This window comes from Oculina patagonica, chromosome 3 (genome assembly GCF_052425735.1).
Source record: "Oculina patagonica isolate OP01 chromosome 3, crgOcupat, whole genome shotgun sequence".
NCBI lineage: Eukaryota > Metazoa > Cnidaria > Anthozoa > Scleractinia > Oculinidae > Oculina > Oculina patagonica.
The window spans coordinates 29,296,150-29,310,158 of record NC_135760.1 but is presented as its reverse complement, the minus strand read 5'-3'; the positions used below and the strand labels follow the sequence as shown (position 1 = coordinate 29,310,158).

The window sequence follows — 14,009 nt, the reverse complement described above, 5'->3', positions numbered from 1 at the left end:
AACGGAGAAAACAAAAATAACTACAAATCCGGCAATAGAAAGTTTAATTGAGGTGGCTGAACACTTCTGAGAACTTCTACTTTATTTCACCTTCGCCGATGCGATCGTAACTGCGTTTTTCTAACTCATGCGAACGCTTAATGATTGCGTCTTTCACTGCGACTATCAACGGTCCCTGAAAAGGAACAACAAAATGGATCTACCAATCAAAACCCACAGACGTGATCATTTGAACCCACTGAACAACGATCATGACTTTCTGACCATAGACCACGAATTGGTTGAACAACAACATCTGTTATTATTCAACAAATTCGCACGACCGATTTATGGTCGGGTCAGAAAGTCCTTGTTATCAAGTCCTGGTTATCTGTACATCCGTATACTTAGGTTGGCATCCGATATACTTAGGTTGGCAAGATTCATCTGAAATCTTCCAAAGTGCTGCATAACCACAGTTTTTCAAACTGTAAAATGCGTTTCGTTGACAATTTGTTAAACAATAAAACAATTATCCTGTTCAGTCTTACAGAATATCGTCTGATTTTTTTCTGACTTTTCTTGCCTGAAGTTTCTGCCAATATTCCGCGCGATTTCGCGAGATAATTGTTAAATATTTCCCAGATTTGGCTGCACCACGTGACGTGTTTAGACCAATAGCACGTGCCATGATATATTTAATGGCATATAATTTTTCTTATGGTACTTATGTTTTAAAAAGTGACCTAAAAAATCGAAGTTTTCGCTTAAAATGCCCCTTCATAGTTTTTCGTCTAGCGCGCTCAATTTCCACATGCCAATCTAACCAATTAGATATTGTTAACACATAGCATACCTCTTTAATTAGAACTTTCTTTTGTCAAGATAGACGTATACTAAAAGAGTTATGACCCTCTAAAATTAGTCAAATTTAGTGTGTAAATCGTTTCATAATAACTATATATATTCAGCGGCTAAAAAGAAGACAAAACCCATTTACTTCGAGATGAAATTTGATGATATTATATGATCAAAGTACAAATAACAAACTGTGTAAAAATGAAATCAAAGCAAGCTTTTTCCTTTCTGTACTGGCGTCTTGAAAGTGCTCTGCTTTGCGTAAATTCCATCAGCCATTTTTGGTTCCTTTAGGGTATTTCAAATTTTCACAAAAAATTAAACTCGATGGAACTTTAAAAAAATATTTTTTAAATTAGTTAACCAATAGAGTCTTTTGGACGAAATAAAAGAAAAATCGAATGTTCGGTCCTGTCGCGGAATATCTTACATAAAAATACCTGCATTTGTAGTTGGCACAGTTAACTCTGAAGGACTCGAGTTACTTTGCGTTTCAGGCTCGGTGGATGTGACGCTTGACGCGGGCTGGGGACTGGAGGCGTCTGTCTGTGGCCGGTTTGTTACCAGGCCACCAATCACAACAGTTAGAAGTTTCTCCGTTAGACAAGGTGGACTTCCACTGTCTTCTGCCGTCACTCTGAGGTCGTACACTCCTTGCGTTGGATTTGACTTTACACTCACGATACCACTTTCCGGATGAATAGCAAACGCATCGTTGTTCGAAATGTTGTATTTTATTTTGCTGTTTATTCCAGTATCCAAGTCAACGGCGGAAACCATTACCATGGTGTCGCCAGGATTTATTGAGGAAACATGCAGATTTAGATTTCCGAAGGAGGGTTCGGTGAACATCGGACAGTTGTCATTTTCATCCGTAACTGTAATCTGTACGATCGTATTTGCCGATTTCTGTGGAAGGCCATTATCGGTAGCCACAATGGTTACGTTAAACGATACCGCTTCCAAAGAATCAAAATCGTGCGTCAGAGAGTTGATAACCTTTCCAGTTTGTCCATCAACGACGAACATATTTCCGACACTTTTGTCGCTAACCATGGAATAAAACACTTCACCATTTCTTCCTAAATCAGTATCATTGGCGTGTACTTGCAAAATGACTGTTCCAACAGGAGAATTTTCCTTAATTGTGGCGTTATAAAATGGTCGGTCAAACTTGGGTGTATAGGCATTCTTGTCTACCTTCTGATCGCAGTATTTACCGTCAAAAGATGGATAACATGCACATGTGTCTGGAAGAATACAGTCTCCTTGACCAGAGCAGTTATTTACAGCACTACAATCTGGAATGCTGCATGCTGCACCCGACCAGGAAGAATTGCAGCGGCAGAGATCATAACCAACACATTCTCCGTGCCCTAAGAAATAGCCAAGCGGTTATAACATGAAGAACAGAGAACGTGAACAGGAGCTATCAGGAACGGGAAAGAGAACGGTAAAGGGAAACAGACACGGGAACAGGATCAAGAATCTATCTTTATATAAAAACAGTTGGTCTTTCTTTAAATTGAAAATATGTAAAAGAGAAACAGAAAAAGAATAATATAGTTACCAGAACAAAAGTTAATAGCTTCACATGAGAAGTTGCTGCAGTCGGCGCCACTGTATCCAATGTCACATTTGCATAAGTTTGCATCTATACACACACCCTGCGCGGAGCAGTTGTTCACTGCTGTACAAGTGGGTTGACTGCAGTTAGGTCCAGTAAAACCAGCGTAGCACCTGACAAGTAAAATAAATATATATAGCTCTTCTTTTCAATTTGTTTGCAAAAGAAAGAGTACAAAACAAGTTTCTACTCAGTGATTAAAGAAAAGAAAATTCCCTCTCTTTTATCTCACTTTTTCGTTAAAAAGGGGAATGTTGCAACGGAAAACCAGCAAGAAGTAAGAAAACATTTGGAGTCATAATATCTACTTTCTTGCGTTCCGAAATGACAAGTTGTTGCAAACACAGTTTCTATAGGCGCTACTCTTAAGATTTAATAAATGTCCACTGCATACCGTCTTTTAGAGATGTCTAAGTGTGTGATTATATTGAAATAAGAAAATTTGGAGTTATACCACATGTTAAATTATGCCGTAGAAAATGGCTACCAAATTAAAGTTTCGGTATTGTGACACCTCTTCCTTAAATTTAATTTGTCTCAGTTCGATGAGTCTCGCTTAATCCCTGTATCTTCGCGTGAAAGAAAAAGCCGGAGTCAACCAAGGAGCAAGATTTTTCTCGGTTTATTATGACCGTCGTTCGTAAATGCATGTGCTTTTGTTTCATATTTTGCAGTTGCAGTTTGTGTTTTCGTGACATTACCTGCACGATGTATTCATTGCCTTGGGCATAACGCAAACTCCGTGTCCGCTGCAATTACTAAGATGACTGCAGCCAGCTACCTCACTGCAGTTCGCCCCAAAGAATCCTGGGAAGCAGCGGCACAAGTTGGTAGACACACACTCTCCTTTTCCTGAACATTGATTGGCTGCTGCACAGTCAGGGAGTGCGCAGCTGGCCCCGGTCCAACCATCACTGCAGGCACATTTATAAAATCCAACACAGCGGCCATGCCCTTGTAAAGCGAAATAAAGAGTGTTGAACTGATAGAACCACTTTAACCCTTTACTCTCCTTACTGAATGGCATAATATCTTCTCAATGATTAAAGTTATTTTCACTCGATTTGTCAGCTGTACTACTGATGTTTGGTTTTTCGTCTAAATAAGTTACTATTACTACTCTACCGGTGCTTTAAGTAACCTCTAACGTACCACCCTGCGCCACTAGCTGGTATTGAAACACGGCAGTCCTGATTTCAGCTCAATAGAAACAAATTGAATTTATTTTTGCGAACTCAAAAATTCCGACCGAATGTTTGGAGTCGGATTAAAATAAACTGATACCTTATTTGTCTCCTTTACTTTTTATTGACATGCTGTTAAAAGTTCTGAAACACAATATTCGAAAAAACACGAGCAAAACAGCAAAAGCAAAGCTTAAAAAATCGCTAATAACGAGAAAATTTAATTAATGTCACGAAATGCTTATGTAATGTGGTACTTTTAATATTCCCTTTCTTTTACAGAGTCCAGCACCACCGTGATACATGTAAGTATATCACACCGTAAATTCGGTATATCAAGCAAAAGAGACGAATTTACCTGAGCAGTAATCCAAGTTTGCACAGGAATATTGTGTACATTTTTCTCCAGCCCAACCTTTATCGCACTTGCAGACATCGAAATCAACACAGAGGCCATTGCCTGAACAGTTGGACACATTATGACAGGTTGGAATGATACTGCAATCACGGGCTACAGGTTTAATACAAATGGATATTACGGTTAGAAATAGAGAAAGTAATAATAATTATAGAGCGGTTTTCAACTGATTGTCGAAAAACCAAACCCAGAGTAATCACTCTGGCCAATCACCATTAGGTAGTTCTGATTGGGTGCGAAAGTGGCGTGAGTTTCTTAAACCAATCATTGTGCGTTGCAGTGCAAAATCAAAGCAAATGCGCATTACTGACATTACTTTCGACCTGCTTTCCACTCTCATGACTCATCTAAAGTTATGGGTCAACCACAAGTCCCTGTCAGATGCAGCCATTGAGTTTCGTAATAAAATAGGTATTTTTTCTAATATATGTTGTAACTATATATTCCGATCAATTTTTATTTTCTTATTGCATTCAGTAGAGAACACTAAAACACTCCAACTGTAAATGTGGAAAAAATCATTTTGTGTTCATCATTCTAGTTTCATCTTTTAAAATTTGTAGTCAGTTCTGGGAACCTTCTTATTCTGACGAGGAACAACAGTGTGGCAAATTTGAATGAACCCATAAACATACAAAGAAACCGAAAAATAATAAGATGAAGATATTATTACCGATATATCCAGGGTTGCACTGACATACGTCTGTTGTTTTGCACGCACCGTGGATAGGACTTGTACAGTTGTTGACATTTGAACAAGTAGCTATGAAAATAAACATAACAGGGAAGGAACATTCATTAACGTAGAAATAAATGATAACAATATTAATTGCGTTCGACGTAGAAGAACGCTTATTAATCTGTTGGGGTCCATGTGCTCACATAGGTGTCCTCTGAATTCAAAGCGAAACGTTTCAGGAATTTTTCGTTCGTTGTCCATTCAAACACGAATAGCAGTGCCCATTTTCCGGATTATTTTACGCTAATATTTAAATTGAAATTGTATTTAAAGGGTTTCAAGGGTAAGAAATCGAAATGTGTCAGTCAGGCGTGAGAAATTGGCCTGTATGCTTGAGGTCAACATTTTGGATCCGCAAGCGTGCGATGACTCACGTAAAATGCGTGAGAGTTAGCAGGTCTATGAAAGTTCCAAGGTTTAATGCTTTCTAGCTGGAGGCAAGTAAAATGGGGGCATTGCTCAAGTCAGTTCGGGCAAAAAACATGACAGAAATAATCGATCATAGCGGCCCCGACCAAAACTTCACAGGTCAGTATGCATCAGCGAACCACGTGGTTAAACCAAGTGTGAGTAATTTTGTTTCTTACCCTCTAAATATATGCGCAATGGCAGTCATCTCAAGTTAGGTTTTTACTCTGGTTCTCATATAATCGCCCCGATCGTTTTTATCGCCTCTGTCGCTTCAAAAAGTTTTCTTGCGATCGGGGCGGTTATCTGATAACAATGCACAGACGAACGCTAAGGTCTGCGGCAGTTGGGGCGATGACGATCGCTTGAATCGCCCGTTATCTATCCTTCTAGCTTCTCTTTTCCTTCTTCTTTACTGAGAAGAATGGAGGTCACAAGTTTTGCTCTTTTATTGAAGGCTGTCATTGTGCTGGATCTTAGTCTAAAATGATTGTATTTCGTAGGTCTTTGCTCATACCAGGCGATCGGGGCGATCATATGAGAAACTCATCTAACTATTGATAAGTATTGTTCCAATTGGTATAAACACACACTCATTCTTTCATTACCAAGGAACGCAGACGAACACAACTGAACGAAACGCGTCATGCCCACGTAATATATACAGTAGGGTGCAATAACTATAAATTTTAGAGATTTAGACTTCCAACCTTTCTTTTCGCAGCTTCGTCCTTCCCAGCCCAAGTCACATTCACAGAACCCTTTGATGCATTTGCCATGGATGGTTGAACAGTTAAGACAAGTACCTACCGATAAAAAAAACTTTGACCATGATGCCCTCGCAGGAATTTTGAGAGCATACAGACAACACAGAAATAGTTAACTTGACTCAAGGAACTATACGTTTTAGTAATAGGGAAGATAGGGTTAAGGTGATTGATCTCCAATGCCATTGGGAACGCCTCTTTCCTCAGAAGCAAAGACAACAGCGGAAGTCGTTGTTTACTCACGAGGCAATTAGGCGAACACTGATAAGGAAACAAGTCCAAAAATTTAAAGTGCACTAAAAAATCTTACTTGTTTTCCTTCTTGAATGATATTTTTCGTGAACAGTCACTAGTATGGCTAAGCTTTTCGACGACGTGACCACAGATAATAAGCTACGTAAATCGAAATCAAAGATTAAGTTAGCGGTACCTTGATCACAGCTGTCTCCCGTCCATCCATCGATGCATCTACAAGTTCCATTGACACATCTTCCCTTACCAGAACATTGGTTTGGACACTCTGATGCAGGAAACGTATTCCATTAAACAATTCTTTCTTTAAATGATTTGAAAAAGTATAAAGTTTAACTCTATCTCGAGCCCAGTGTCCTGGAGCCCTCATCACAGATGTGCAATCTTGACGCATAAGCGTTATGCCCAAGTCAGCAGATTTACAAAGGTTTAACAGGAAGCGAAGGAGCGGAGGAAGGAAGGAGTGAAGATCTGAGTGAGATTAGCCTCATACTTACAACGTGGAAGGGGTAAAGCCATTTTACGAGTGAAAAACGAAGAAACCACTTAGCGTACCTCGTTTAAAGCCTTCTTGATCAGTGAAACTTGTGTCGTTAGTTACGGCAACATCAAAAATGCAGCTCTGCAAATCATCGTCTAAAATTCCAAGAGACTTACAACTGCTTGCTGCTATCTATACAATTAAAGGATATGAGATCACTTATGCGTTTAGGGTTGACTGAAAACGAATTATTTAGATGCGTTTTCGCCGAACACTGAGGTTTTCATCGCAAGCGCATATATTTGAAAACTCCAGAGTGAAGAAATTTGAAAACGAGACGTTTTGAAAACATTTAGCGTGCACCGACCGGGTGAAAACGGATGAGGCCTTATGCGTCAAATGGCGCGAAAAGGATCGATGATGATGATGGGTGAAAACGGATGCCTCATTCATCTATTAAGCTCTATTTGTCCCATGCGCAGATAATTGTCGTAGCGTTTTTGGGCGACGTATTCTTAATCCGGCAATAACTTATTAGTTGGAAAGAGAAAACGTTGCGAAAACGATGGTGTGCACAGATGGGGTTTCGGTAAAATAGGGACGTTTAGCAAACATAAATTTTCGAAAAGGCGCTACTGTGGACGAGGCCCTTGTTTTTCATTGGATCTCGATTGTTCAGGTCTAACTTCACTAAGCATCAGTCATTTGACATGTTTTGATAATAGCAACAAAAATTACAAAAAATGCATTAACTGTATCCTGCGCGGGTACGTACAATTATCGAGTTGCTTTGCGCGAACCATACGCGGGAGCTATACGCAGATAGATAGGGGGCTGGACAACATCAAAATCCTTCCCACTTCTTAGCGACGTTGAGGTCTAAAGTTGGACTTTATCGTATAAACTTCTGATCTTAAAGAAACTCGGGCTTGTAGTCAATGACCAACTCATAGCTGGTAACAGTGTCGTCAAACACCAAACTAATCAAACTGTACTTGACAAAACTATAAGTCCAATCTTAAGCCGTGATCGCGTTTGTCATAGCCTGGCTTACCTCTATAAGAGACTCTGGGATGTCATGCAGTGAGTAAACAGGGACGAACGACGGATCAGTATATGACAAGTCCATTGTATCTTCATGATAAAAGTTGGATGACTTCCATGACCAAGAATCCCGTGTTCCAGATCCATTATGATAATCCTTGATCCTCCCTAGTAAGCAAAAAACCGGTTACAGGTACATTTAGATTGAACAGTTCTTTTTTGTGTGTGATAGCTATTTACCGTGTTGACAGGCTCCAAAGTGAAACGTATCTATTTTTCTTCGTAACATCATTTCTTAACCGAGTAGACAGACGACGAAAATATATACAAATGTTTTATCAGGTTTCGACTGCTAAACACCGATAAACAGTAGGCTGTTATTTAACTAAAGGGAACTCAGGAACGTTTCTGTAACCGATGATAGCAAATCTCTTATAGAAAGCAAATCGCCAAGAAAGCATATAGATCATAATTCCAGCCCGGCTTGTGGAGCATAGCAATATTAGGCAGTGTGTGCGGATTGAAATATTCAAAGCATTTATCGAAAAAGTTATAAATAAATATATTTATTCAGAACAATTGTGCAAAATGCTAGTCAATCCGGCAGGTACCCACTACCCCGTCCCCACCATTTTGTCAGGTTGTTTTCCACAGTGGGCGGAGAGAGGCATCTTGGGAGTTGAGAGTCTTGTACAAGAACACGAAACCCCAACCCCAGTCGGACTATTCGATCTGGAGCTCGCGTCCAACACGCCAACCTTTAGACCACCACGCCATCCTAGAATACTATGTAGACTGGTAACATTTAGGCTTGATATGTTGTATGATCAAAACATTTACTTTCCTGACTAATTGCTACAATTTTTTTCGGATTTCTCTGGTTGGTATTTGCTTGACAATATATTGTCAACAGATGTGGAGCATTCTTGGATAATAAAAGGTTAAGGAGATCCTGTTTTGAAGATACGTTTTCCCACGCCTTTCTTTCCTTGACAACCTATTCTAAAATTTGCTCACTGTAAAAAAACAACGGGGCTTACATGATTCGGCGAACTGAACAGCGTCACTGTAAAGGGTCCCATCTGGGCCCATGAAGTCGTTTGTTTTATTATTATCCATGAAGCCACACAGTCCCTCGGTATGACCTTTGTATGCAGCAGTTGGTGAATATAAAACATTTAGATACTGCCTCTTCATCACGTGACTATGTCGAACGTCAAGGGTTACTGTAACACCTACGAATGGCAAGCGGGTCAAAGCCGGTTAAAACGTCGAACCCAGTACACAATATTAAACTGATCAAATGTCAACAGGCAGTGAAAGGTTTACCGAGAAGAAGAACAACAACAACAATCCTGAAAACTTAAAATGCTCACTACTCTAACTATATATCAGTATACTTACCTGATTCATATTGCAGTGAAATCAGTACAACAACGTTGTCGTCAGATTCAGAGGCAAACCGTATTTGCCGATCTAATAAAACAGTGCCGTTGTTGATTTCAACAGTCTCAGATGCAGCGGTGGTAACATTTAATAGATTGCCATCAATTCTGTCGCAAATACCAAAATTTTTAAACACTGTTAACAAAGAAAGTTAATTTCGACGAACAACAACAATAACTGTAAGGTAAGGTATAATTTTATGCACAAAAGTATAGCGAAACTCAATATACTCTTCATGCGCTCTGATTGGCTACTCAAACTGCTATTCACCTCTGATCTCTTCTGAGAAAAGTAAAATGGCCTCTCTTTTTTTCTCTCTCTGATTGCGTTATCAGCTATGGGTTCAGCAGTGTTGATAAGTAGCTTTTCTAACCGTGCCACCGATGAAATTACCAATAATGCAGTACAAAATGTTCTATTCACTATCGATAAATTACGGATAATTCGGAACAAGTAAACGACAATTGAACAATACACGCTACCCTGTCCAAAAACGTTTCTGTTATTTGTCAAGAAAGTACATCATCTACAAGATCAACTATGTATGTTCGGACACCTGTGATAATGGTTTGTTTTCTGAAATAACAAAATCATGTGAAAAATCGACAAGAGTACGTCATGAAAAAGTAATCATAACATCTCCATGCTGAACACCTACCTCACGATGGGAGGAACAAGAGAACTCTGCGCCTTAACTGTCATAACTGTCACTATGCTCCTCCCAGCTTTGAGTGCCACACCTCCGATCAGCGAGGCTTGCTTATAGTAGAAGAAACGAAATTGAAGTCCAAAGTCATTATGTTGACTTTTGCATCCCCAGAATTCTCCAATGCCGAAAAAGTCGTACTTAACACCTAGAAGGGATGAAAAGAAAATGTTTTCTTGATGCGAATAAAAGAAATATGACTGACTGAGTACAAACTGCAGAGTTATCACTCCAAGACCTAGCTCTGGATAAAGAAAACAATCGGGATAAGTTAAGTCTCAACCTCAGTTATTACATTAGTAGCTCATATATTGTGTATGATGATTTCCAAAGCGTACTTGAAGCATCTACCAACCATCTAAAGTTGCCAAGTGTGGGTCCCCTCCACCGGATGCAGAGGCTCTGTCACAAAATGGTCCGCCCCAGCCTCCTGAGCAGCGACAAGACGCTCCACAGTCTGACGTGCTCTGAGGTATTCCATTTCCCGAACAAGAACTACCTGTTAAACATATGCCACGATTAAGCAGGTTTTTCTTGACAAATATTTATACCAGACAAGATTAAATTTCCTCCTACGTACTACAAAATATGGCGAGGTTTTGTCGAAAAGTAAAACCTAAAAGTAAAACCTTAGTTTTTTAGCAATATAAAACAGGTTAATCAGTAACAGAGAATAATAATACGATAACTGGTAACGCTGATAAATATTAAATTTATTTCCTTGTTGAGAAGAGCAATCTGGTCAAAAGACTAAACTGGCCGATAAATGGGTTAGGGTGGGGTAGGGAGCGTTTACAGTACTGAGCTTACTAGCTTGTTATGTAGGAGTTGTCAGTGCGCAGTTTGTGTTACTGAGCTACTTTTATTTTGCTCTTTACTAGCCAAATCTTTGGTGGTGCTGTAAAGATTCCTACCTTGCGAAGGCCTCCACAAATCAGGTTGTGTACATCCGGGTCCTTTTCTATTTCCAGCACAACAAGGCTCTTTTCCGCACGGGGGTCCAGGTATTTTGACACCGCTATGAAGAATAAAATCAAAACTGTTCCTCGCAGTATGCTATCGTATAAAAAAATTGTCTCTTCTAATTTTATTCAAAAAATAGAACTGACATTTTAGAAGGACGAGAAACGTCAGTGCATTAAAGAGTGGAGTGCGTGCTACTGGTTTCTTTTCCTACAGCAATCTGAATCCTTTACTTGTTATAAGTTTATAGATTGGCGCGTCTTTTGTAAAAAAATTTTCTAAGAGGCAAAACTTTGGAGAAAAAGAGAGAAAGAGATCATGTAATCTACCCCTATCCTACCCCTTTCTTTGAATTTCCAGAGTTGCTTTCATCTGAATTGTTATGAAAAAATAAAATGCCTGCTTACCTAGCTCCACCGTGACCAGTTGCACCTCCTGTTCCTTTATGACCACTGTTGTTGTTGTTGTTGTCAGGTCGTTTATAATCATCTTTGTACGGTTTGTTACTCGGTGTTGCATTGGGTCCTGGTGTAGGTCCCACGCAATACTGGTATTGTAAAGAAAACGACAGTTCTTAAAAAGGTAAGGACAGCTCAGGTTTTATTAAAGTAAATATAAAATATCATGTAACCAACGCAGTTATGTACGCAGGTTTAGATTGAGAAAAGAAAGCCAGTTAAAAAGCTTGAACGGGATTAGAACCCATGGCCCCTGCGATACCCGTGTATTACTCTATCAACTGTACTGTCAAGCCTCCTGGGAGATGGTCACTTCGTGCTTTCGTAAAACACCAGTGTAAATAATGAAGATATATACTAGTTATGCAACACTTTCGAGTGGTATACTTAACAATTATTCCACGAGCGCGCGTTGGATATGAGATGGTGGATAGCCAACGAGGCGCGAAGCTATAACTATCTCATATCCAACAAGCGCGAGTGAAATAATTGTTTTATTAAAAACGCCCAAAGAATTGCAATATTTTAGCTCCCAAGCTGTTTTCGTTGACGCGTATCGGCTACCATATTTGTGGTCAATGGTATATGAGCTCATATACCATTGCCTGTTAACCAATCAAAACGCAGGAAGTGCAATATATCACAGCTTATTTTTAATAACATGGAATATCCCGCTTGCCACTTGTGTTTTCGCGGTATATACACTCGCCTTTATGGTATACCACGAGAAAGTGTTGCGTACCGTAATGATTCGATTAAGCGCCCTCCTTCCAATGAGCGCCCCAATATTCTTTTCTCAATCTAAGGCTTTTCACCTCGCATCTAAAAACAGTCATACTGGTATCTGGTTTGCACTACATCTCATTCACTGCTGCTGGTGGCGCATTATTTTTCAGTCAATACTTTCACAATAATTTTCTTTATTTTCGTAACCCGTCAGCTGGACATTGATATTGATATTTAAGAAGAAATTGTACTCTTGCTATAGTTATTATCAAACTATAGGTGCTACAAACCAATCAGATTTGAGAACTTTGTTATTTTACATGATTACTGCTGTAATTTTACCTTTTCTCTGGGAACTGGACAGATACAATAACTGAAATAGAGAAAAGTAAGTAAGTAAAGACAATAGCTGGTAAGAATTAATAGATAAGTTGTATGAATAAAGGAAATTTTCTAAAATACCGTATTTTCTCGATTAAACGCCGGATCTCCAAGGTGGAGTTGAAATTAGGTCCCTCACATATTTATTTGACGAAAAATCAGCTGTAAGTATGCAAGCAAGATACAATTTCATCAAAACTAATGAACAAAATCCCTTGATTGATGAACACCGGGCTTGAACAAACTGCAGGACTAAAATAAACGCCGGTTCCACCATGCTAAGTTTGAAATAAACGCCGGGGGCGTTTTCGCGAGAAAATACGGTGACCAAAAAGAAAAGACGGTCAACGCATCTCACTGGGGCTAACTTACCGTTGCCATGGTAAGTGTATACATAAGGTTGCCCAGTACCATTACTTAAACTCATTTACAAAATATCTAGAGCAGGGGTTATCTTATAAAGCTTTAATTCTATGAATTTAAAGCATCGACTCCTGAACTTGTCAGGGATATTGAGGGATGATGGAATTATGTCATAATTGTCTTTTTACTGGTAGAGCACTGTTTACGGTGACGTTTCAAGCTCTTAAAGTTAAAATTGCAGTTAATGTCCCTTTGTGTCCAAGTAAAAGTAGAGGAGCGCACCGATTTTATAACCTTGTGATACATCATGACCTCTTTTATGTCATAACGAAAGAAGACTTCAGTAAACCAAGTTAACCTTCCTTCTGAATCTGTATATCCGCAGTGAAAACTTGTACACGACATTGCAGGTTTACTAGTTGCTTCCGAAGGTCATTCGAGTCGATAATGTACGACAACAACGTGCGCTGTTCATTGCTGTGAACTCATTATGATAACTCGCTATATTGCAGCGCACGGGCCACAAAACTAAGAACAATACACGTTGTTACTATTGTAAAGAACTTTTATGAGTTTTTCGCCATACTGTGCAAAGGTAAAAAAAATACCTGGAGCTTATCATACGAGAATATCCAGTTGGGAATTCCAGGCCAAATTGCTTTCCAATGAATCCAACTGAGACACCACAAATCAAGTCGGATAACCCATAATAACTGCTAAGCTCGGCTGGTGTTCCTCTTGGGCAGTCTTTGGCAGGGTGACCCACTGAGATTCCCACTTTAAGTGGTGCACTCGCAAATATAGACAGAGAAAGGTCCACAACTTTAGTAACTTTTCCAACTGAAACAAAAAGACATAAGAGGTAAAATTTAAACCTGATGAATCGAAGATGACAAAATCGCTTTTAAATGAAATCAAAGATCTCTTAGAGATCTACCGACCATTTTGCGTGAAGCACGAGTAGAAATATAAAAAGACGGAAAAGGATTATTTACTTGTGTTTTAACGTGAGTCACATAATCCATTGTTACGAAATTTAGTGCCCAAGGTTAAATATCAGCGACTCTTTAGATAGATCGCCTTTCAGAAACACGTGCGTTGAGTTTTGTGTTGGGAAATACCTAGTTTGACGTTTCATAAAAGTTTTGGTTCTTATGATGCTTATCTGCGTTTTCAACTTCGTTGCAGCCGTTGTTGTGTTTTTTAACT

The 14,009-nt window shown here is 39.3% G+C and overlaps 1 protein-coding gene across 1 annotated transcript in view; it reads right to left on the bottom strand.

Annotated features, from left to right (window-relative positions):
- The window catches only part of LOC144647421 (uncharacterized), a 38,398-nt gene that overhangs the window by 666 nt on the left and 23,723 nt on the right, over positions 1–14,009 (bottom strand). Inside the window, exons 20-36 of the mRNA XM_078507221.1 lie at positions 13,409–13,640; positions 12,399–12,429; positions 11,280–11,419; positions 10,824–10,927; positions 10,265–10,408; positions 9,862–10,057; positions 9,162–9,310; positions 8,798–8,992; positions 7,768–7,925; positions 6,788–6,905; positions 6,411–6,500; positions 5,924–6,019; positions 4,740–4,829; positions 4,007–4,159; positions 3,166–3,418; positions 2,408–2,577; positions 1,278–2,213 (exon numbers count right to left, since the gene is read on the bottom strand). Of these exons, the coding sequence (XP_078363347.1) occupies positions 1,278–2,213; positions 2,408–2,577; positions 3,166–3,418; positions 4,007–4,159; positions 4,740–4,829; positions 5,924–6,019; positions 6,411–6,500; positions 6,788–6,905; positions 7,768–7,925; positions 8,798–8,992; positions 9,162–9,310; positions 9,862–10,057; positions 10,265–10,408; positions 10,824–10,927; positions 11,280–11,419; positions 12,399–12,429; positions 13,409–13,640 (3,255 nt within the window). The remainder of the gene's footprint in view (positions 1–1,277; positions 2,214–2,407; positions 2,578–3,165; positions 3,419–4,006; positions 4,160–4,739; positions 4,830–5,923; positions 6,020–6,410; positions 6,501–6,787; positions 6,906–7,767; positions 7,926–8,797; positions 8,993–9,161; positions 9,311–9,861; positions 10,058–10,264; positions 10,409–10,823; positions 10,928–11,279; positions 11,420–12,398; positions 12,430–13,408; positions 13,641–14,009) is intronic.